This window comes from Kalmanozyma brasiliensis (genome assembly GCF_000497045.1).
Source record: "Kalmanozyma brasiliensis GHG001 unplaced genomic scaffold PSEUBRA_SCAF1, whole genome shotgun sequence".
NCBI lineage: Eukaryota > Fungi > Basidiomycota > Ustilaginomycetes > Ustilaginales > Kalmanozyma > Kalmanozyma brasiliensis.
This window is the reverse complement of record NW_015961948.1, coordinates 1,053,009-1,074,422: the sequence shown is the minus strand read 5'-3', so window position 1 is coordinate 1,074,422 and position 21,414 is coordinate 1,053,009. Positions and strand designations below refer to the sequence as shown.

At 58.4% G+C, this 21,414-nt stretch overlaps 7 protein-coding genes across 7 annotated transcripts; 2 read left to right on the top strand and 5 right to left on the bottom strand.

Annotated features, from left to right (window-relative positions):
• Window positions 1-2,256: 2,256 nt before the first annotated feature.
• Window positions 2,257-3,880, bottom strand: PSEUBRA_000422 (Ribosomal protein L7Ae/L30e/S12e/Gadd45; the record flags this gene model as incomplete). Its single annotated transcript, XM_016436007.1, has 2 exons — window positions 2,257-3,099; window positions 3,878-3,880. The coding sequence occupies 2 exons, from the start codon at window positions 3,878-3,880 to the stop codon at window positions 2,257-2,259; spliced, it is 846 nt and encodes a 281-aa protein (XP_016295010.1).
• A 1,037-nt stretch (window positions 3,881-4,917) lies between these two features.
• On the top strand, window positions 4,918-5,946 carry PSEUBRA_000421 (Lactate/malate dehydrogenase, C-terminal; the record flags this gene model as incomplete). Its single annotated transcript, XM_016436028.1, has 1 exon — window positions 4,918-5,946. The coding sequence occupies one exon, from the start codon at window positions 4,918-4,920 to the stop codon at window positions 5,944-5,946; it is 1,029 nt and encodes a 342-aa protein (XP_016295009.1).
• A 225-nt stretch (window positions 5,947-6,171) lies between these two features.
• PSEUBRA_000420 (uncharacterized protein) lies at window positions 6,172-8,922 on the bottom strand (the record flags this gene model as incomplete). The annotated part of the gene is made up of 1 exon (XM_016436012.2): window positions 6,172-8,922. One exon carries the CDS (start codon window positions 8,920-8,922, stop codon window positions 6,172-6,174), a length of 2,751 nt encoding a protein of 916 aa, XP_016295008.2.
• A 660-nt stretch (window positions 8,923-9,582) lies between these two features.
• PSEUBRA_000419 (SET domain protein) lies at window positions 9,583-13,734 on the bottom strand (the record flags this gene model as incomplete). Its single annotated transcript, XM_016436014.2, has 1 exon — window positions 9,583-13,734. One exon carries the CDS (start codon window positions 13,732-13,734, stop codon window positions 9,583-9,585), a length of 4,152 nt encoding a protein of 1,383 aa, XP_016295007.2.
• A 1,941-nt stretch (window positions 13,735-15,675) lies between these two features.
• On the bottom strand, window positions 15,676-18,414 carry PSEUBRA_000418 (Zinc finger, RING/FYVE/PHD-type; the record flags this gene model as incomplete). Its single annotated transcript, XM_016436002.1, has 1 exon — window positions 15,676-18,414. The coding sequence occupies one exon, from the start codon at window positions 18,412-18,414 to the stop codon at window positions 15,676-15,678; it is 2,739 nt and encodes a 912-aa protein (XP_016295006.1).
• A 720-nt stretch (window positions 18,415-19,134) lies between these two features.
• PSEUBRA_000417 (Class II aldolase/adducin N-terminal) lies at window positions 19,135-20,176 on the bottom strand (the record flags this gene model as incomplete). The annotated part of the gene is made up of 3 exons (XM_016436011.1): window positions 19,135-19,532; window positions 19,635-20,007; window positions 20,084-20,176. 3 exons carry the CDS (start codon window positions 20,174-20,176, stop codon window positions 19,135-19,137), a joined length of 864 nt encoding a protein of 287 aa, XP_016295005.1.
• A 733-nt stretch (window positions 20,177-20,909) lies between these two features.
• PSEUBRA_000416 (uncharacterized protein) lies at window positions 20,910-21,338 on the top strand (the record flags this gene model as incomplete). The annotated part of the gene is made up of 1 exon (XM_016436024.1): window positions 20,910-21,338. One exon carries the CDS (start codon window positions 20,910-20,912, stop codon window positions 21,336-21,338), a length of 429 nt encoding a protein of 142 aa, XP_016295004.1.
• Window positions 21,339-21,414: the final 76 nt, after the last annotated feature.

Sequence of the window (21,414 nt, the reverse complement as noted above, 5' to 3'; positions counted from 1 at the left end):
CAATGTCGATGGATGATGAGAAGGTTCGCAAAGCGCTAAGGCTGAGAGGATAGTCGCCGAGACGATGCCAGACCGTGGCGAGAAGGAGCAAGACCGAGCACCCGTCTCCGCAGCCTGTCCAAGCAAGGATCTGCGAGACGTGGCAAGGCCCGGTAGGATGTCAGGTTGATGCGCCAATGCTGGACGCTAGTTGAGGGAAGACGGTAGGAGGAAGGAAAGGGCAGCGGTGAGAAGAAATACTCGAGCGGCAGGCTGGCTGGCTGGCCGGCTTGCTTCAAGTGTTGGTCTTCCTGTCGTTCAGCTCGTCTGGCTAAGATTTAATCGTGATATTAAAAAAGGGACTTAAATTGGTGGTCGAGAAAAGAGGCGAAAAAGTGCGGAACGCACAGTCATGGGCTGAGAGCGTGAGAAAAAATTTCCTGGCTGCCCCTCGCCTTGAAGACAAGCGATCGAATCGAGGCTTGCAGTGCTGCGGACGGGGCAGAATGGAAGACCGCCGGTCGATTGGTAGACGGCCGAATGGCCTCATTTGCTTCTGATCCCACTCTCGAGCCTAGTGAATGCGCACTTGCTCACGACCTTGCGCTGACAAGAAGCAGCGCAGATGCAGAGTCAATTCACTTCGGAAGAGATGGGTGAGGTGCATGTGTCACCACCATCCGAAAGCCTAAGCGTCAGATGATTAGATGGGATGCATTGTATTTCATTCTCGAGGGTACAAGCTACAAACCAAGCTTAGGTTGCGTTGGGGAAGGGTGTTCTCGGCGCTGATGATCACGCCGCCAAGAAACGAGGCCAGCGCGGCGCTTTTTCAGCTTTCGGGGAGCTTCCGACGATTGCCAAGGCTACAGCTCATACAAGATACGCCGAGTGTATACGGATCGCGGTCAAAGACAAGTCATTGGCAGCCATTCTCCGTCGGAAGACTTCCGAGCATGCGCCATTGCCGGGAAAGGGGGCAAAAAGATCGGGAATTTGACGGTGACCTTGAACCAGCAACCCACTTGTCGACCGTTTTCTGCGGCTCGACCGAAAGCGCAGACAGTCCCACACTCAGAACAAAAAGATCTGCAAGATTGGCCACCGAAAAGATCAAGCAGTGTCTGTCGGTTTTGGTTCGCGTGGTCCATGCACTGGCTCGCCTCGACACACTTTTCCGCGCTGCTGCGCCTCTAGCCAGCAAGACGGTCGTGCGAGAAGCTGCTCGGCTGAGACCAAGGTCTGTTCTCCTCCAAGCAGTATACTATGCGGGGGTGTCATTTTGTCTGCGGGAAGGAAGCCTCATCGTGCATCAAGTGACGCTCCTTCTGATCGGTTGTCTCTCTGCGTCCTCGGATCCTTCATCCTTGATACCTCGGCTTTCCTACGCCGTCCTTGTTCCTTTCATGCTTGGCTGTGCGGGCTAGCTCCGTACTTCTGATCCTACCTTGGGTCTGAAGGCGTAGCTGAGACGTCACCTTGAGCCGTCGATCGGTGCTTCGGCAATGCGTACCCTTTCGGCTCTGATCGACTCGAAGATTCAGGGTCCAGATGTCAACTTTACGATGTGAAACATCAAGAAGATCTGCGTCTTCATGCCAAATTCTTTTTAATTTAACTTTTCTTCTCCCTCCATTCTTCTCAAAGATCAACACTTTTCGGTGGCGTCATGCCACGCGTGGGTCTTGGTGTGGAGGCTTTTGCCTGATCAACCTTGGCCTGCCTTCAGCTCGACGCCAACTCACACCTCTCTGATCGGATCGAGCCGGTGCTGACAAAAGTTGTGTCACTTGCACCTACGACACCGCCTTCGGACGAAAGCACAGCCTCGGGGATAGTGACAGTGACAAAGTGGACGGACAAGGTGTGACGAGGGCTCACAAGGATGAGGAATGACATCGGAGGTGCCGCGGACATGAGTGGCCGTCATCAATATCATGTGAGAGCGGCCAGTGCGCCGGGAGGCGGTCGGCAAGATTTCGCCGGGTCACTCCGGCTGGGTGACAACTCCAAGAAATCGAGGCGGTCTCAAGTTGATCATCAAACGGCACACGAGACAAGCGAGAAGTCACAGACCAGAGAATCGGGGTATTGTACAATGCGCGAATGAGCGAAAGAGCATTGACGCGGCACCATGATCCATTCACAAAAATGGTAAAGAAACATGACACGGACCAATGACTATCAAATGCATGTCGGTCTCCGAGGCAGACCAACTTTTAAAGGGCTTGCGCCCAGCTATGAGGAAGGAACGACGAAAGCAGATATGCGATACATTTACTCGTCGTCATCCTCAGCAGCGGCAGCAGGAGCGGCAGCGGCAACGGGCTTGGGCTGGAGGGCGGCGATCTTAGCACGCTTGGCGAGCTTGTGGTTGGATCGCTGCGAGAGGTGTCCACCACCCCAGTGGCGGCGGATCTCCTCAGCCTTGTCAAGGTAGTTGGCCTTGGCAGCCGAGACCAGGTTGGCGAGCTCACGCTCGTCCTCGGAGCGGACCTCCTGGATGAGGGCAACGGCGGCGGTCTTCTTGTGGACGAGAGCACCGATCGAAGCCTTGGACTTGACAATGACGTAAGGGACACCCATCTTGCGGCAGAGGGCGGGCAGGAAGACGACGAGCTCGATGGGGTCAACGTCAGCGGCGATGACGACGAGAGCGGCCTTCTTGGCCTCGATCAGGGCAACACAGTGGTTGAGACCGTACTTGACAAAGAGGGGCTTCTTGCCGTCAGCCTTGGCGTCACCCTTCTTGCCGTCGGCGATGTCCTTGGCAGCGGCATCGAGACGACCCTTCTTCTCCTGCTTGGACTCGGGGCGGTACTTGTTGAGCAGCTTGAACAGGTTGGTGGCCGTGTTCTTGTCGAGAGTGTTGGCGAACTGAGCGATCGCGGGGGGCACCTTCAAGCGCTGGTTAAGGATGACCTTCTGGCGCTGGAGACGAACATACTCGGGCCACTTGGTGAAGCGCGAGAGGTCGCGGGTGGGCTGGATGTCCTGGCCGATACCGAAGTTGCGGGGGCGCTTCTCGAAGAGAGGGTTCTTGGGGGCCTTGGAAGCCTTGCCCTTGGAGTAAGGGGCAGCGGCGGGCTTCTTGGCAGATCCGGTCTTGGTGGCCTTGGGCTGTAAGAAGAAAAGAAAAAGAAGAACAAGAACACACAAAGACGAGTCGGAGACACGAGAAAGCGCGGGGGTCATTGAGACGAGTCAGCATCCTGTGCCATGTTTTGAACCACGGTGGGAAGCAAGACATTTGAAGCGGCATTCGGATAGCAAACAGACTCGGTGCTCTAAAAGAGGTGAAGGGCGGCTCAAGCCGCTCTCGAACCGAGAGCAGAAGGTTGACCTCGCACAAGTGAGATACTGTGCGAGCTGACCAGCGCTTCGTCGACGAGCGGCAAGAACAAAACACCCATCACCTCATCCCCTTGTTTGGTACCAAAGGTCAGGCGGACAAGTTGTGCTGCAAGGCGACATTGTGTTCTGCCGAGAGACGACTTTATCCACCGTTCCACGACCGAGCGACACCGCAATGCAAAGCGGGAGAGGTATGGAGAGGTTGCTGAAGTGCAGTGTGACTGGCTGTGCGTGCGTTGGCATGAGACGGCAACATCAACGAATGAGGACTGCCTCTCAATTCACGGTTGCTACCTTCCTCCTGCATCTCCAACTACCAGATTCCATCCGATGCTAAACATCGTTTCCACATCATCCTGCTCGTGCGATGCATTATGGTACGGGCCGCTGCGTCGAGTACAGCCAAGGCAGCATTGTCGTGTTACTGAGGCTGCCGCTGTTGGCAAGAACTGGTGGGGCGTCGATGCACCGCGTCATGCACTGGTGCTTATCCGAATGGCGGCTGATGCGAATGTCGTTGCTGTCATGTTGCTGAGATGCGTACCATTTTGGATGATATCAACTGTCTTGAGGGAGGAGGTGATGATGAGGAGCGGTAGAGAAGGCAGCGTCAGTGTCTCTGCTGTATCAATTGCGCGGAGCTGCTCAGTGTCACCAGATGGGCCGCCGCTCGAAGGACTGAATTTCGAGGCACACGAGCAGAGCCCGCAGAGACTGCCGTTCTGCGCGCTCTCGCCCATTTTTGCCGAAATTTAGGTGTGAAGCTCGGCCGAAGCTGTTGCAAGAACAGCACGTGACTAGACAGTCCACGGTTTAACACGTCAAGCTTGAAAAAGTATCAAGAAGGAGATCGCACCGATGGCACCCGAGCATCACCGATAACAGGCCCAGGAGGATGCTCGTCGCTTGCCTCGCGTTTCCTGGTTGCGTGGCCGAACCCTTCGACCACGCCACGCCGAATTGATGTTGCAGGAGCCTGCCTCACTGATATGCAAGGCTTCTGGTCGTTCTTGTGCAATCAGACACGTTGCTCTTCCTTGGCTGGCCACCGATAGGGACCTACCCCCGTTGTGCTCAATGTTGAAACATAGGATCAGGTTGCTCTCTCTTACCTTCAAGCAGAGGCCAGAGTGAAAATGACATGTGATACGATTGCTCACGATCAAACATGGTAGAATCAAATCACGGCTCCCCCAAAGGAAGCGCTTTCGGGCCGCAGGAATCGAGATGTTGGTTCTTCCTGATCCTCCCGTTGAGCGCTTCTTCTCACAAACTTGCGGCAGAGGTGCGCGCTTTGGGCATCGATCTTTCCCACCAGAAAAAGAAGAAAGTCGAAATCACAATTTGACAGACAAGGTGCCTTTGCTCCACTCTGGCATCGCTCTTTCAGGCCAATCACCGAGAAAACTCTCCTCCGACTGGCTCCGCCTGGCTGGAGAGGTGATCTGACGTTGGACTGTCTGTCGCCTTTTTCCACACTCGCTTGCGTGCAATCTCGGCCAACCACGTACCGGTCCGTTCATCAATCCATCCTTCAGTTGAACCTCCATCTCGTATCACCCATCTGACTCGTATCGTATCATCATGTTCGCTCGTCAGGCTCTTCGATCGGCTACGGCCTCTACGCCCCGTCTCTTCTCCACCTCGGCTGCTAACAACCGCTCCGTCGCGGTGCTCGGTGCCTCGGGCGGTATTGGACAGCCCCTCTCGCTGCTGCTCAAGCAGAACCCTCTCGTCTCGGACCTGCGCCTGTACGATGTCCGCCTCGCTCCCGGTGTCGCTGCCGACATTTCGCACGTCAACACTCCCTCGACCACCACCGGTTACCAGGCCGACCAGCTCGGAGAGGCGCTCAAGGACGTCGAGGTCATCGTCATCCCCGCCGGTGTGCCCCGTAAGCCCGGCATGACCCGTGACGACCTGTTCAACACCAACGCCTCGATCGTTCGCGACCTCGCCAAGAAGGCCGCCGAGGTGGCTCCCAAGGCTCACCTCCTGATCATCTCGAACCCTGTCAACTCGACCGTGCCCATTGTCGCCGAGGTGTTCAAGAAGGCCGGTGTGTACGACCCTAAGAAGCTCTACGGTGTCACCACCCTCGACGTGACCCGTGCTTCGACCTTCCTGTCCGGCATCTCGGGCAAGAAGCCCTCGGACACCATTGTCCCCGTCGTCGGTGGTCACTCGGGTGTCACCATTGTCCCCCTGCTCTCGCAGGCCAACGGCGGCGATGCCGTCGCCAAGGGCGAGCAGTACGAGAAGCTCGTCCACCGCATCCAGTTCGGCGGTGACGAGGTGGTCAAGGCCAAGGACGGTGCGGGTTCCGCCACCCTCTCCATGGCCTACGCCGCCGCCGTCTTCTCCGACGCCCTCCTCAAGGCGCTCAACGGCGAAAAGGGCATCAAGGAGTGCGCCTACGTCGAATCGCCCCTCTACAAGGACCAGGGCGCCACCTTCTTCGCCAGCCCCATCACCCTCGGCAAGGACGGCGTCGAGGAGATCCACCCCGTCGGCAAGGTTTCCGCCGAGGAGGAGAAGCTCCTCGAGGCGGCTGTCCCCGAACTCGCCAAGAACATCAAGAAGGGTGTCGAGTGGTACGCCGCTTCCCCTTGAACGATGAGCGAGGTTCAAGTGTAGAGCTTTTGATCTTCTCATCTCATTGTCAATGCCAAACAATCATGCCTGATCTCAATTGCGACTCGTGAGGACGCTGCGATCTCCTGTGAATGCCATCGTGACTTAAGATTGATTGCAAAGAGGGACCTGTAGGAAGACCGTGAGCGAGTCCTGGGAGACCAACGTTGCCATGCACGAAACAAGTTGTGGAGAGTCGAGGTATCACTCGTGCCCCTCGAGAGCCACATCGCCGCACGCCTGATCGAGCCCGTCCTGCGCCGGCTCGAACATGCCCTCGAAGGCGCCCTCGTCCCTCACCTCTCCACCAACAGCCTCCGCCAAATGCCCCTCGAACCCAAACTCTCCCTCCCCGACCGCGACACCATTGGCGCTAGCAGCAGCATTCGACAGTGCTGCAGCGGCGATGGCCAGTTCCGGGATCCCCTCGCCCACTCCCCCCTCTACATCCCTCTCCCTAGCCAAGCCCAATGCCGAACCCGGTACGAAACCAGGATCTGTCCTGGCGCGCTCCATGTACGCCTCGGCAAGCTCCTCCATCAAGTCGGCCTTGTCGAAGCAGTCCTCGTATGACAGGGCGTACTGTCGGAAGCCAGCGACGATGATGTCGATCTCGCTCCGTTGGAAGCGGATCAGCATGTGGGCTGCCAGCTCTAGGCTCTGCAGGGAGTTGCACGGGTCGAGGCGGAGGTACTGGTTGGTGCGAAGAATGTCGGTTAGGCCGGCGATGCGGAGGGCGCTGGCGAGCGCTTCTTCTTGGATCGTTGCCAGTGTTGTTTGCACCTGCTCCGGATCGGGTCGCTCGTCCTCCGGCACCGAGGAAGGATCAGGGACGACACGTCGCTTGAGTCGTTCCTGATGCAACGGCGAAGTGGCATCGCTTCGATCCGTCCCGTAGATGCCCATCTCGTCGATCAGTCGCCAGAGAATGATCCAGTTCGCATGGTAGTTGATGTCGCTCACGCAGGCGCTCACCGCGGCGATGTAGTCCCAGTGCGCAGGCCAGTGCGGCAACGGCACCCCGACCTTATCCAGGTGGACGTCGCGCCACGTCCGCAGCTGCGCCACGATCTGCACCACCGTATCCATGCGCACCCCCTCAACATAGCTGCGCGGCGCAAAGTACATCGCCGCGAGCGTGCGCTGGAAGATCAATGCGTCATAGACGCTGCCGTAGAACGAGTGGTACGAGTCGAGGCTGTTGAGCGGATGTGGTGCCGCGTTCTTGTTCTCGGCGTCGGCGGCGTGCGGATCGTTGTTGTACTGCTCCGGCGATAGGATGTGGTGACGCTGGAAATAGAGGGCTGCGACCGAGTCGGCCCAGCACGCGGACCACCAGACAAACATGATCTCGCCACGTAGCGCAGCGTCTTTGATCGCCATGACCTTTTCTTTGCAGTTGAGGCCCAGGTCGAGCAGATGCTTGATGGCGATGTAGAACCAATGTCCCGTAGTATACGATAATGAGCTTCGGTGTTTGGCTGTGATGGGCGTGCCAGCGAGGTTGACGTTGCCGTTGTAGTAGATCGACGGGTGCAGCAGCAGCGCCTCCATCAAGAAGCAGGCTTGGATGTTCTCGAGCGACGGGACTCTCGACACTCGTGAGCGATCCATGATGTCCTGCGCTCGCCATATGAGGTGCTCTCCGATCCGATTCCGGCCTCGCTCCCTCAACTCCTGCGGCACTGTCAAGATGGGCTGCTCGATTCCGCCTTTGACACCTGTGATCTGATTCGCCTTCTCCGTCTCCCCCTTGTTGAGCGCCATCGCTGCCTGGCTGTGCGCTTTCTTGAGCTCGCTCGAGCTCTCCTCGCGGTCCTGTGCGATGAGCGGATTCTCGCTGAACTTGGCACCCCACGCAATCACAAGAGCGAGGATGACGTCGGGTGGCGCCCCTCCCACCTCTGGACTGCGCTCGTAGTAGCGCTTGCGAAACAGTTGCGGGTTCAGCAGCGGGAAGCGAGCATGCACCACCGAGAAGAAGGTCTCGACCAGATCATTGACAAAGTCTTCCCTCCGTTGTCGGTCCAGCAGATGCAATTCCGCGCTCGTCGTCGCTGCGGGTTTTGGTCCTGGAAGGTACGAGGAGGGGACGATAGTGCGCGTCGTATAGCCGCTGGCTGATTGCGGTGCGTTCAGTGGAAGGCTCTGATATAGGTAGAGTTGGTTGTCGGTCGCCGCGTATTCGGTGTCTCTCTGGAAGAGAACATTCAATAGTCGATCTTGCGCTTGTACAGCTGCATCGACAATCTCTGGTGGCTCGGGCGCCGCCTTCTTCTCTTCTGGTGGCACATGAAGGGACGATCTTGGTCGCTTGGTTGGTCGCTTCGCCGACGAGGTGGCCCACTGTACGTAGAGTGTGGTGCAGTCGATGTTCTTGGCCTTGCAGTGGTTGCATCTCGCCTCGCCAGGGTCTCGGTTGCAGCGCACCTTGCGGCTCCGACAGGCGTCACATGCGCTATTCTGCTTCCGCGATGCCATCAAGATGGTCGTAGAGCCCTTGCTCGGCGATATTGGTGCTGAAGGTGGACCATTTTGGGATCGATAGGCCGAGTCGTCTACGTCGGTGAGATCGTGATTGCCGTTACTGCTCGAGTGGCCGATGGGGTACGACGGAGACGCTGATGGACTGGAGCTAGACGAGTCGTGTGTCCTTCCTTCTGGATCGTTCGCGTACGACATGGAAGGCGTCGGTGACCGCCGTGGTGATCGTGTCTCTTGCTGATCTCGTGTCGCTGCGTTGCTGTCTAAGCTAGGTAGATATGGCGGGACCTGTGCGTCGGATTGGCGTGACGACGCAATGTGGTGCTGTGTGTCTGATCGGTCGTGTGCCGACGAGCCATTCCCGTTCGAATAGCCTTGCTGGCTCGTGCCTGCGCCATTCGTTGCTGTGTCGGCCATAGCGTTGTATGCAGAATCGATGAGAGGCTTCGTCTCGGGGGTGTCGGCGTCCATCTCCCAGCGCTGTGAACGATGCTATGTTGTCGTCGACGTTCGCAGCTCCACAATGGTCACGAACACATCCGAGATCTTCGATGTGGGCGTGCGTTAATAAAGTTGCAGGGCCGATGTATTGCCGACCTCGCCGACGCTGAAGATGGCGAGGATGTCTCTCCGGACTGGCAGCCAACTGGCCTGGCCGAGCCGGCGTCGTCCCGGACGCAAGCGTGTAGTAGGAAGGTGGGTCGCGCGAACGCTGCGTGAGGCGGCACGCACTCAAGCTCTCAGCGGTGGCCGAGATGCGGGGTAGGGTGTTGGAGTATATTTGGGATGAAGAGCGGATCCGAGAGATGGTGAGCAGTTAGCCATGCGAGGGCAATCACGGAATGCACAAGCTCCATCCATTCCGGAAGATCCGCCCTGCAGCTCTCTCTGAATTCGAGGTCTTCTGACATTTTGTCTGATCTTACACTTTTGCCGATTTTTAGCGAGGGCTGCCGCCTTCAACGCGAGCTGCTCAAGGCATCACAACTCATCACGCTGGTCAGTAAGAGATGCGGAACATTCAATTGTGCTCACAGCAGTCCCAGCAATCGAGACAGCAGATATGAAAGTAATGTAAATATTAGAGATACCAGGGGATGCGCCGCCTAGCTGCCTGTGTCTGCGAGGGCCTTACTGCGCCCAACTCGACTCGTCTACCCAGCTCTCGTCTGCGCCTGCCGCTGCCGCTTGGCTGCCAGAGGCCTCTGGAGCCGCTCCTCTGCTCCTCGGTCTTCCGTATAGCTCGTCCGCAGCCTCTTGCTGGATCTTCTCCATGCGGGTTCGTTGCGCCCTCATAATGGGCGTGTCTCGCTCCGGATCGCCTGGCAGCGGCTTTGCGGCCATTTTGATGGCCACCTCCTTGACGTAGCCCCGCTTCATCGCCCTGCGAACGCGTGCAAGGAAGGCGTTGCGGGCCCGGCGTGCATCTGCCGTCGACATCCCCAGCGTCACCAACGACGAAGGCAGATCCGGAATGTACGTGTTGTCGGGAGCGGCAGCGCACTCGATGCTGATCTTCTTGAGCGGGTGCTGCGTCGGATCTTCGATCACGATGCCACGCTTCGAGGCACGACGAACACGGGCTAGGAAGGCGTTGCGGGCACGTCGCTCTGCTGCTCGACGCTCTGCCTCCTCTCCGCTCAGCTGAAGCTTGTGACGTCCACGTCGGCCCGGCCTGCGAGCTCCGTCCGTGGAAGCTTGACGCCGCTTCTTGCCGCCCTCCTGACCCTTGGCATCTGCCGCGGGCTCGTCTGAGTCGGACAGCTCCCTTCCCAACGAAGATGTGTCGTCGTCGTCCGATGTGAGCGCTTCCGCCGCTGTCCATCTTCGATCCTTGGTACCCCGCGCAGCTGTTGCGGCACGACCAAAGGCGCCTCCCGTCCGCTTGGCGCCGAACTTCTTCAGAATCGGCAGCCGCGCAACTAATCCACTCGCAGCCGCACGCGACGGCGTCGAATCGCCATTCGCTTGAGCGCTAGTGGCGGCAGACTGCGACGTGCCGGCTTCTTTTGATGCGTTTGAGGCTGAGGCTGTAAGCGCCTCTGACAGTGCGATGCTGGTTGCCGGCGCGATCGCTGGCTCACCCGCCAATCCAGACAGCGCAGAGACACGCGAGGTCGATGCAGCCTTTCTCCCCTTGGCCGAGGGATCGAGCACCGACTGTGCACTCGCATCGTCGTCGTTCGGCCCTCCGTTCGGTTGGACTCTCGTCGCATTTGCGTCCATCGAGCCTCCTGTGAGGGGTGCCGATGCAGACGAGGCGGTCTCGGCTGCCTCGCGAGCCGAGCGTTCTTGGCGCTTGAGGACCATCTTGTTGAGCAAATTGAGCGATGCCTGAGCTTGTTCACGCTTCCGCGAGCTTCGGCCGACTTTGGGGCTCAATAAGGCGGAGCTCGGCATGGCGGCTGCCGACAAGCGAGAAGCAGTCAGTAGCGGCGTCATAGCGCGCATACGGACTCGAGAGCCCGGTCCTGCCTTCCTCGTCTTGCCCTTGCCCTTGCCTCGACCCTTGGCCGTCTTGGTGCGCGAATTGGCCTTCATCTCGTCTGCGGCACCCTTGGGCACGGTCGCTTTCTTCCCACCGAGGATGCCTGAACAGTTGACCGCTCCACACAGACACGGCTCGGTCGGGACCTGCGCCGTCGGAGCTCCCGTGAGATTGTCACGAGGTTGGAAGGCAGCCCATCCGTAGTTGTACGTCAGCTCTTCGCCCGCCTCGATATCGCGATTCGCGAAGAGACCAATCTGAAACTCGGCTGAGAGTGCCTCATCTGTACCGCAGATGATGAATTTTTCGATGCGGCAATTGGGGTCGCAGGAGTGGTTGGCGAATCGAGTGATGTTGCCTTTGCGTCCACCGTCCAGCAGCTCTCCGGCGGCTGAGTCGTAGTCGAGCAGATAATAATTGCCAGTGGCCTTGTATTCTTCGGTCACTCGCTTACCTGCTTCGCTCAAGTCGATGACTTCACCCCTGTACTCGTCGATGAAGTCATCCTGCTTGATGGGCTCGAGCGTCTTCAGGCCAAATCCACGTCGTCCGTAATACGCCGTTGTGGTCTTAATGGAGGGTCGGCGACCAAGGCTGATGTTGGTGCAGTTGCTGGCGCTAGGACAGGTCTTAGGGTCGCAGATGAATTGAAGCATGCGGTTGATACAGTCCGCGCCACACCCGCTGCCCGGCTTGCAGCTGCACAGAGGTACTTCGCCCTGAAGCTTGGGGCGTGAGAAGTACTTGTTCTTGCTGATCAGGTGATAGCGCGGCGGCTTTCGCTTGGCGTTGACTTTGTCACGAAGCTGATCCTTGGACTGATGGATGGGGTACGGAAGGCAGAACTCGCGCTCCTCGGTGAGCAGCTTCGCTCCAAAGTGGATCGGCGTCGGCAGCACCGCATTCGGGAGTTCAGCCGCACGACGAGATGAGGTGGAAGCAACAGCATCTGCTTCGCCGGCGTAGAGTCCGACGACGTGGTACAGCTTTCCGTCTTTGTCCTGCTTGCTGGCGCGCTTCATTCTTTTGGCCCCCACTGCTTTCGAGCGTCGAGACAGTTGCGAGGGTTGAGCAGAGTCCATTGACATGTCGCTGGCGTCGCTCAGCTCGCTCAGATCATCGTCGAGCATGTCAATCGCGATCTTGCGCGAAGCCGGGCTAAGTGGGAAGGCCTGAGTCCGCGATGGGCCAGGAGATGCAGGGGCACTTTCGCTGCTAGCGCTTTGGATGACGCGCGGTGGCCTGCCCCGCTTGCGACGAGGGGTCTCGGGCTGTGCTACTGGAGTGGTGGACGAAGACTGGACGGTAGCGATTGCACCGGCTAACGGCGAGCTCCGTTTGCGAAGTCGGTCCGAGATGCCAGGTCCCCTCTGTTCCGCAACAGGGGTCGCTGGCGACTGCAGCGCAGGCGAAGCGATGATGGGGTGCTTCCTCGGACGGCCAGGACCTCGAGCAGGGGTTGCCGGTGACTGCGGCGCAGGTGGAACGACGATCGGATGCTTTCTTGGACGGCCAGGACCTCGCTTGACCGGGGGCGTAGAGACATCCCGTGCAGAGGCGTCAGCTGCAATGTTCGTAACGGCACCGGCTTTTGTGATTGTCGCCTTCACTTCTTCTCGAGGCTTCGCCGAAGAGGACGACAGTGCAGGGGCAGGCAATTGCTTGACCTCGGTCCGTCCCGCGGCGGCCGTCTCGGCCGTCTCGATACCTTGGGATCGTCTGCTCCGTCTAGGCTCACGATCCGATTCCTGCTGTGGGGCTAGGTCGGCTTTCGAGCTTGTTGGTGAGGCCGTCGGCTGAGAAGTAGAGGCTTGCGTCATAACCGGCAGCGACAGTCGAGAGCTGCGTCGAGCCGGAGTGGAAGCCGCCGAACTCTGCAACGGTGAGTTCGTCTGTATCTTTGGGATCGCAAGACCAGGGACGGGTGCAGACTTTCTAGGCCGACCTCGAGGCCTCTTTGCCGGTGGTGCCTCGAGCAATGGCTGAGTGTCTGGGACGGGCGCCGACTTTCGGGGCCTGCCCCGTGGTCTCTTTGCCGGTGGTGGTGCCTCGGGCGTTGAAGCCTTGCGTCGAAGTGGAGAAGCAAGCAGCTTGGCATCGAGTTCGTCTCGTCTCTGAAGCGCCTTCTGTACGCTCGACCCTGAAGAGACGATCCGAGCCGATCTGCGGCTTGGCGTGGGCGTCCGGGAGGACGAAGCGCCAGTGGCCTCTGAAGCGTCTTCCGAGTCCCGCGAAGGTGTCGATGCGAGCTGAGAACGATTGCGCTTGAGACGAGGCGTCTGTCTCGGGGAGTCGACAGAAGCTGTGCTCTTTTCGACAGCGGCATCCGCCTCGTCGCTGTCCGAGTCAACAGAGCTGAGCGAAGAAAGGCTCCCGTCCGAGATGGCATGAAGGTCGCTGTTCAACGACGTAGCGTAGGATCGGTCGAGGGTGGTAGACGAGCGGCTCTCGTCGTGCTGATTGGTCGCGTCAGACTGCGAATGCGGTAGGGGTTCCTGTGATACCGTCCTGGTCGTAGCAGGCACAGCGAAGCTGTCTTCGATCTCGACGTCATCGATGGTGTCGGTGTTGGATTCGGTGTCGGACAGCACGATGGGGTTGTCGTACGACGTGTCGGCATGCGCTGAGGAAGATGGAGCGGTCGGACTGTTCGTGCTCGATTTTGTCTGCAGTTCGCGGCGGTTTACCAGATGCCGCGACACCGGCCTTGCATAGATGATGGCAGTCGGTGCGACTGGTGATGAGCTCCTTTGGGCCGAGGTGCTTGCGTCTGGCATGGTGTGAGCTGACTCCATGATGAGCAGTGAGCAGAGGGGACGTCCTCGTCAGAGCCTATGTAGGCTGGCTGCCAAGGGTCGATGTGAGCCAATAGCGTAGAGCACGTAGCTGAGGTCGGGATCTAAGTGAGCGAGGGCGAGCAGCGATCAGGAATATGCGCTCGGTACGGGCGACGCCCGATGATTGCCGGAAAGATGATGTCGAAGCCTGCGAACGCTGTTTGACACCTTGTGCTACTGGCGAAGGTGCATACAGGCGATGCCGGAGACCGGACGAGGAGGACGAATGGCAATGGCGAAAAGGTCAGGCTGCCCCGCGTGAGTCTGCACCCTGAGACCAGAGGGTGTGAGTGTTGGTGGTCGAGTGTTTAACGTGAAGAAATAGAGTTTCTTAAGAAATTCAAAGAGCTGTGGGTGGGCGAGGCGGCGCGGGGCTTACAGTTGAAAAGCGTGTCGACGTGAATACGCAAATTTGCAGAAGGTATGGATTCGAGCTGCTGTTTGGAGGGTCGATGGAACGCGATAAGCGGCAACAATGCTCGAAGAAGCTCGTGATGGTGTGATGAGAGTGAGAGCGATCGAGGAGCAATGTAGGACGGGAGAAGGTAGTGGAAGGGAAGCAAGAAGGGAAGTGAAGGTCAAGTGGGTTGAAGCGGCGGGGAAAGAATGCGACGGATAACGATGGACGAGAAGCAAGGTGCAGAGAGGGAAGGGGGAAAGGGAGAGGCTGACTTTCGGCTGCGATGCGTGCGTGCGTGTGTGGACGGGCGGGCTCAGTTGATCGGAATGCAGGCAACGCCTTGCTCAGTGAGCCTGAGTAAGAAAGAGAGCGCGAGGCAGAGGGGGGTGAGAGCCGAAGAGAAAGCGCGTGCTGCTGCCGAATGAAATTGCACGCAAGCTCGGTCGAGCCAACCTCGCAGAGGGCTTGCTTCGGTTGACGACGTGAAGCGTGCCTAGCGAGCCAACTCGGGATCAATACGAGAGTAGGCTCAGCAAAGATGGCTGCAGGCTGCGTTCAAAGTCAATTTCCTAGACGCGAAAGATCGCGGCCCGTTATTCACGAATTTCAGAAAGGGATTCCCAATCGTCGCTCTTGCTCATGAGTAAGGTCACAATCGACGTTGATTCGGAGCCAGCTCGCTATGCTGGGAGATGCAGAGCTACGTACGACTCAATCAGGGCGGCTGACATCGGCAGCCAGGCCTTTTGGGCTTCCGGAGCTCATTGCCATACAGAAGTCGGTAAGATTAGGGCAAAGCTAAGGCGACAAGTCGACATCTTCTCGGCGCAGCTCAGCCAGCGTTTGCCCAGACTCTCTGAGCGCAGGTGAGGTCCTGAAGCCTGAAAGTGCGCGCGCGTGATGCTCAATGATGTCTGAGCAATCGGCTCTGCCGCAATCATCGAGTGTGACTGCGCTGAGTGCCTCAGACGGCAGCAAATCATAGCCTCCCGAACGTTCGAACGACCTCAGCCGCACAACCGGATCGCCTCTTCGCCATGCCCTCGTCTGGGACTACACGCTTTCGGACGGCTAGGGGCCACGGTGGAGCAGGCAGCAGATGAATACACCACTAGGGCAGAGAAGGCAAGGAAGGGACCGACAATTTGTATGGCTGACCACACACTCAATGAGTTGTGACAAAGCGAGACTATCTGCACCGCTCTCTGCCGCAATCCTAGCGCAACTGTTGTCAGGCGGCGGGCCAGCCGGAAGCGGTGCCGTGCGGTTCACATGTTTCGTGCATGCGATCGCCTCTTGCGCTTCGAACCTCTCCAGAGAACCTCAAAATCGAGGAAGTCGTATCGCCACACCCATTTTACAACGCATCCCTTCTTCCTCGACCTTCAGCTCACAGGTTTCGACATGGCCGACTCGAGCTGGTTCAAAAAGCGCTAAGCAACGCTGAGAGGTACAGATTCCATTCCAAGAAAAGATGCTGATGGCGAGTGCATGAAGACTCAGTTGACAGCAGCAGATTGATGCGAAGCGCCAAGCCCACCATTGCTGCCCGGTCCCACACCAAACTTTCGCTGGAAGTGGATGAGCTCGCGTGTCAGTTCCTCCATCAGGCGCATGCTCAACGGAAGCTGCTCTTCTGCTTTTGCGGGCGCACTTGCACCAGAAGCTTGCGTCTTCTCCTCCGCGTCGACCACATTCTCTTCCGTCCCTGCATCAGCATTAGCAGCGTCGCCGGCCTCCTTGACGTCGTCCTGCGTCACCTCGGCGACTTCGTCCGCGTCCTCCTCCATCTCCTCCATATACGGAGGCACGATTCCAAGCAGCTTCATGCGCTTCTCGCGCTCCACCGCTTCGATCTGGCTTCGCGTCACGTATTCACCGATGTTGCGCACTCGCTTTCGCATCTCGCCCATCGTCATGCGACGACTGGGGAATCGGACCTTGGTCGACGATCCAATGGACGACAGGACCTGGAACGGCGTTGGGAACGACGTGCTTGCCGGTGGAGATGGCACCGAGCTCGTCTGTCCGCTCGAACTGGCGGATCCCTTCTTTGTGCCGGATCCGCTCCCGTTCGCAGATCCATTGTCGGCGGCCGATGCAGTTGACTTGGACGCCTCCAAACGCGATCCGCTTGCGTGAGGAAGCAGATAGGCGAGGTGAGTGAGATGCTCGGGAAGCGTCCACTGCGCTGACGACGTCTGGTGTCCTCCGCGGCTGGAAGAACTGGGTTCGGGCGCAGGCGTGCCGATTTGGCTTCCATGATCCCTCGCAGCTGCTCGACGAGCATTCTCTGCTCGGCCCTTGCTTGGGCTTGGACTCGGCGAGTGAGAGGTGAGATTCGAAGTGGAACTGTTTCCGGTCTTTTGACCATTGGAAGGGATGGCTGCGCCATTGCGATCCTTGTTGCGATACGTGTACTGGTTGGGATGGCGAGGCTTGGACGAGGTCGACTCGGCCGCAGCCGAAGCTTCGCGCACCGTGTACTGGTTATTGCCCTTCTTCTTCTTGTGGCTTCTGTCTCGCGACATCGAGGTGGAATGATCCACAACGCCGGACGACTCGTCCTCGTCCATCTCGGCGTCACCGTCGTGGTCTTGGCCTGGTCCCGCGCTCATGCGACGTCGCTTGGTTGCGTCGGAAGCAGCGTCTGCATGATGATCGGGAGCTTCAGGCGTATCTGCATTGCCGTCGCCGAACTCGTCAGGAACACCTCGCTTGCGTTTCTTGCCACCTTTTCGGTCCTCTGTGCCGTCCCATACTTCGCCATCAGCGAGAAGGCCAGGCGGAAGCGGCTCCCAGCCGCCGTATGCAGAATCGCGGCTGTTCATCGTGCTTCGTCTCTTGGGGCTCTTGGGCACCTCCTTTGAAGAGTCGCCGCCACGAGAATTGTGACTGCCTTTCCTGTCCCGCGAGCCGTAGTTGGCAGCGTCGGCGGCCTGCTGCCTGCGTGCGTTCTCTTGCGCCAGCATCGCGATGGCTTCCTTGGCTTCCTTGAGCTCCCTCGCCGAGTACTTGGCGCCACCTTTGCCCGTGCCTTTCTTCGACGACTTTGGCAGCAAGCCCAGCGAGCGCAAAAGCGGGATATGAAGCTCTGGATGACACTGCTCGCAAAAGTAGACATCTGGGCAGTCCTCCTCGACCTGCATGCCCATGCAAACGCAGTGCTGCCAGCACTTGCAAGTCTCGCACTGGATCATGAGACCGACGTTCTCGTCAGAGCTACCGCAGACACATCGCGTGACACCTTCATCCCCCAGTTCCTCGTCGTCCAGCTCGCCGTCTTGTTCGTCGGCGTCCCCGTGATTGGCTTCGCCTTCGTCGTCATCGAAGTCGTTCACTGCATAATGCTGCTTTGAATCGTCTGCAGATTCGCCTTCGGGAGCGAGTGCTTCCTCTTCCACAGCCTCGGGCTTTGTGTCTGACTGCGGCTCAGCAGGCACCTCTTCCGGTGCTACTGCGCCTTTTACTTCGTGCGCGTTATCCTCTGCGGGCTCAGCAGGAGCGTCGGCATCGCCGCCATCTGCCTTTGCTGCTGCATCGGATGCGTCGTCTCCGGTAGAGCCTGCGCCATCTTGCAGCGACGTCACTTCAGAGTCGGGCTCTGTCTTTGGAACGCGCGCCTTCGGATCTGGTGAAGCGCCTGGGCCGCGACGAGAGCGACGAGGTCCCACGACGTCGTCCTCGGCGCCGTCTCCAAAGGAGCTCAGGCCTGATTGAGCAAGCTCTTTACTAGTCGAGGCGGTCTTGTGGTGAGAGCTGTCAGAAGAGTCAATGTTGGCATCGGCGTCAGCTAGAGCTGCGGTTGCAGCGTCGTTGGTCTTGTCGGTGGAGCTGGAAGCCTCGGTGGTGATGTCGTCCTTGGCAACCTGCTGCTCTTCGCTACTGCGCTTGGAGGTGCTTGCCTTGCCGCGGGAGCTTCTGCTGCCCTTCTTGGACTTGCTCGGAGACTTTTTGGAGGGCGAGATGTTGGCAGGCTTTTCATCGGACTCCGAAGATCGCCGTGAGGCTGCGTCCTCTTGAGCAGCGTCCGTGACCGACTTGGTGGTGGCAGAGTCAGTTGTGTCCGGCTGTATTGTTGCATTCTCCGATGCACTAGTCATTATCTCGGCGTTCACTTCCGCGTCAGCAGCAGCAGCGACGTTGTCAGAGCCGGGAGCAGACGCGGCTGCGGATGTCAAGTCTGATGTGGCTGGATCGGACTCGGTGTGGCCGGTCTTGCTGGCTTTGCCCGCCATGCTGACTACCTGCGATGAATGAGGAGGCGAGTGTGGCGGTTGATGGATGAGGAGGAGAGAGTGAAAACGCCTCTGTTGGCGAGAAGGCTAGCTGTTGTGGTCGTCCTGCAGTGCTTCGTGGCAGAGGCAAGTGGAGCGCGTGGACGGCAGCAAGCAAACCCGCGGCGTCGGGGTGAGCTCGAACGCAGTGCCTGGATCGAGGCGTGCCGGGTCTGAAGCGGTTGAGGTAGGGGTGCTGCGTCACGAATGGGGAAAGAGAGCTGGTTGGAAGTGGTGATGATGGTAATGGAAGAGCATTGCTGAGTCCGAGATGGCTGAGCAGGCGAGAAGTAGGCGGAACAGCAAGCAAACGAGCGAGGAGAGAGACCTCTTTTGAGAAATCTCAGGTGCAGCAGCTGCATCCGCTTGTGGACCCGCTCTGTCGCTCTGGATCGTTCACTCGACTGGTTGAAATTCTCAACGGAAGCAAAGCCAAACCGCGTTGGCCTGACCGCCGTCTGCAAGAAGCGACATCCACTCACTACCTCCGCCTCGACGCGGCCAAGATTTTCTGTTGAGTACTTATGCTAGTCTAACATCAGCCTGTTTTTTCAACGCTCACCAGAAGCTGGTCAACGATGTATGGTCAGCCGCACACGCAAAGCACACAGCAAAGGCACACAGCGAAGAACACAGAAGCAAGAGACTGAAGTTGCGAGAAGGCAATACGGGGTACGACATCTACTCCTTCCACGCACCCTTGTCGAGACGGGCGACGGTGTCAAAGTAGACGGAAGCCTGGAAGGCGAGCGCCTGGTCGCTGCCCACCTGTCTGCGGGTGAACTCGGCCTCTTCGTGACCAATAACGATGGGCTTGGTGCCACGAGCGGCGGCAGCAGGCTCGGAGAGGAGCATCACCTGGCAGTGCTTCTCGAGCATGATAAAGTAGCCGACGGCGGCCTCGATCGAGGTGCCCGCCGAGAGGATGCCGTGGTTCTGCAGGATGAGAGCGCGGTTCTTGTCGCCAAGCGCGCGGGCGATGTTGTCTCCTTCCTCGTCAGCGAGCACGACACCGCCAAAGTTCTCGTACAGCGCACACTGGTTGTAGAAGGCGCAGCTGTCCTGAGTAGTGATCTCGACTGTAAGCCGTGATGATCAGATTGGAATGGGAAGTCAGCAAAATGGCGCTCTTGACCGACATGGGATGGTCCCTGGTCGCCTTTGCGTGGTGCAAAACTTACTGTTCCTGCCGAGAGTGGCGAAGGCCTTTCCATACATCGAGTGCGAGTGGCAAGCAGCGTCGAGGTCGGGTCGAGCCGTGTGAATGGCGTGGTGGATGGCGAAAGCAGCCTGGTTGTACAGCATCCTTTCGGGACGACCACCGTCGACAATGCTGCCATCAGGACCGATGAGCAGCAGATCCGAGACGGTCATGAAGCGGAAGGGAATGCCGAAGGGGTTGACCCAAAAGTGGTCCTTGAGGATGGGGTCGCGGAACGTCAGGTGTCCGGCGACACCCTCTTCGAATCCGAGCATGCCGAACACACGGAAGGCCTGAGCAAGCCTCTCCTTGCGACCGCGTCGCTCGTCTTCGGGAGTGTCGTAGGTGACGGGCTGCAGCAAAGGTGCATGGAGACTCAAGTCAGTACAATCTCCTCGCTGTCGCGCTGGCGGGCTAGTATGGACTTACCTTGGGAAATTTGAACTTGGGAGCCCCCTTCTGCACCTCCTTGGCGGCAGGCTCAGAAGCAGGGACGTTGTCAGTGGCAGTGGGAGGCGACATGTTGGTTGGGTTGTACGAGTTGTGGTTCGATGATGAGGAGGAGGTAATGGTCAGAAGGAAAGCTACGTGTCGTTATGCGGGGTGGCGCTTAAAGCGGAGCAGGGTCTCAAGTCCTGAATGCACGGTCGCTTTGAGAGCTTTACCCACCCGGCTTCCTTCAGCCGACACAAGTTCTCGGTTGACAAGCTTGGCAATCGCATCATTTTGGTGGGGTTTCGAGGCAGGCTGTGATGTAAGGGCTGCAATTGTGCATTCGAAAGGTGGGAAAAAAGAGGCTTTGGTCAAGCGGCGGTGGAAGGCTCGGCTGCAAGCAACCGAAGATACCGGGTGCATGCCTTTCTGTGCCTACACGAAGAAAGAGGCACAGAACATGCTTTGAGCAGAAGGGTCTTTTGTCTCTGCGAGAGAGAGAGTGCGGGGAAGTTCAAGCTGAGTGGCGAATCGCCCAAGTTGAATTGTAAATCCGAGCATTTGAAATTCCAGCCTGTCCAAACTCTAAAGCTTCAAGTCGAACCGGAATTGGCCAGCTCGCCGCTCAAGACGCCGACACCTTCAGGGTCTCGTCAAGCTGTGACGACGCTTCTCGGTTGTCAATAAAAAGTGAGCTTCGCAGTCATTTCTTGAGGACAGTTCCAGCATCTGACGCACTCACGACGGCCTGCACAACGTCTCCCACGCCTATCACGATCGCAACGACGACGAGTGACGTGGCGGCTGTCTCTGACGTACCAAGATGCCGCTCGTGATCCCAGACTCGAGTCAGATCCCCACCGTTGTGGGAGACTATGCGAGCGTCACCACCGAGGCGCTCCGTGGGCTCAACGCAGACACGCTCGTTCATGAGATCAAGCGACTCCAGGACAGCGTCTCACGCCTTGAAGACTCGAACCGCCAAATCGAACAATTTGTTCACGAGTCCGGCAACGATCTCAGCGACAATGACCGCAAAGAGATGAACAACGCCTGCAGCGACAACGACGGCACCATCTCAAAGCAGAACGACGTCGTCGAAAAGCTGTTCGATGTGCTGCAAGAGAAGACGGGCAACGATACGCAAGCCCACTATGGCCTCACTCGTCCATCCGAGGCGGTGGGGACCGCCGCACAGCCGACTTCAACCCCGACTCCGATGCAGGAGGACTCCGAAGGCGTCTTTCTCTGATGCACTCGAGCCAAGTCACTTCATGAACTAATCGTTTGGACGGCGGCACCAAGGCGAATAACGTGGTTTCATCAAC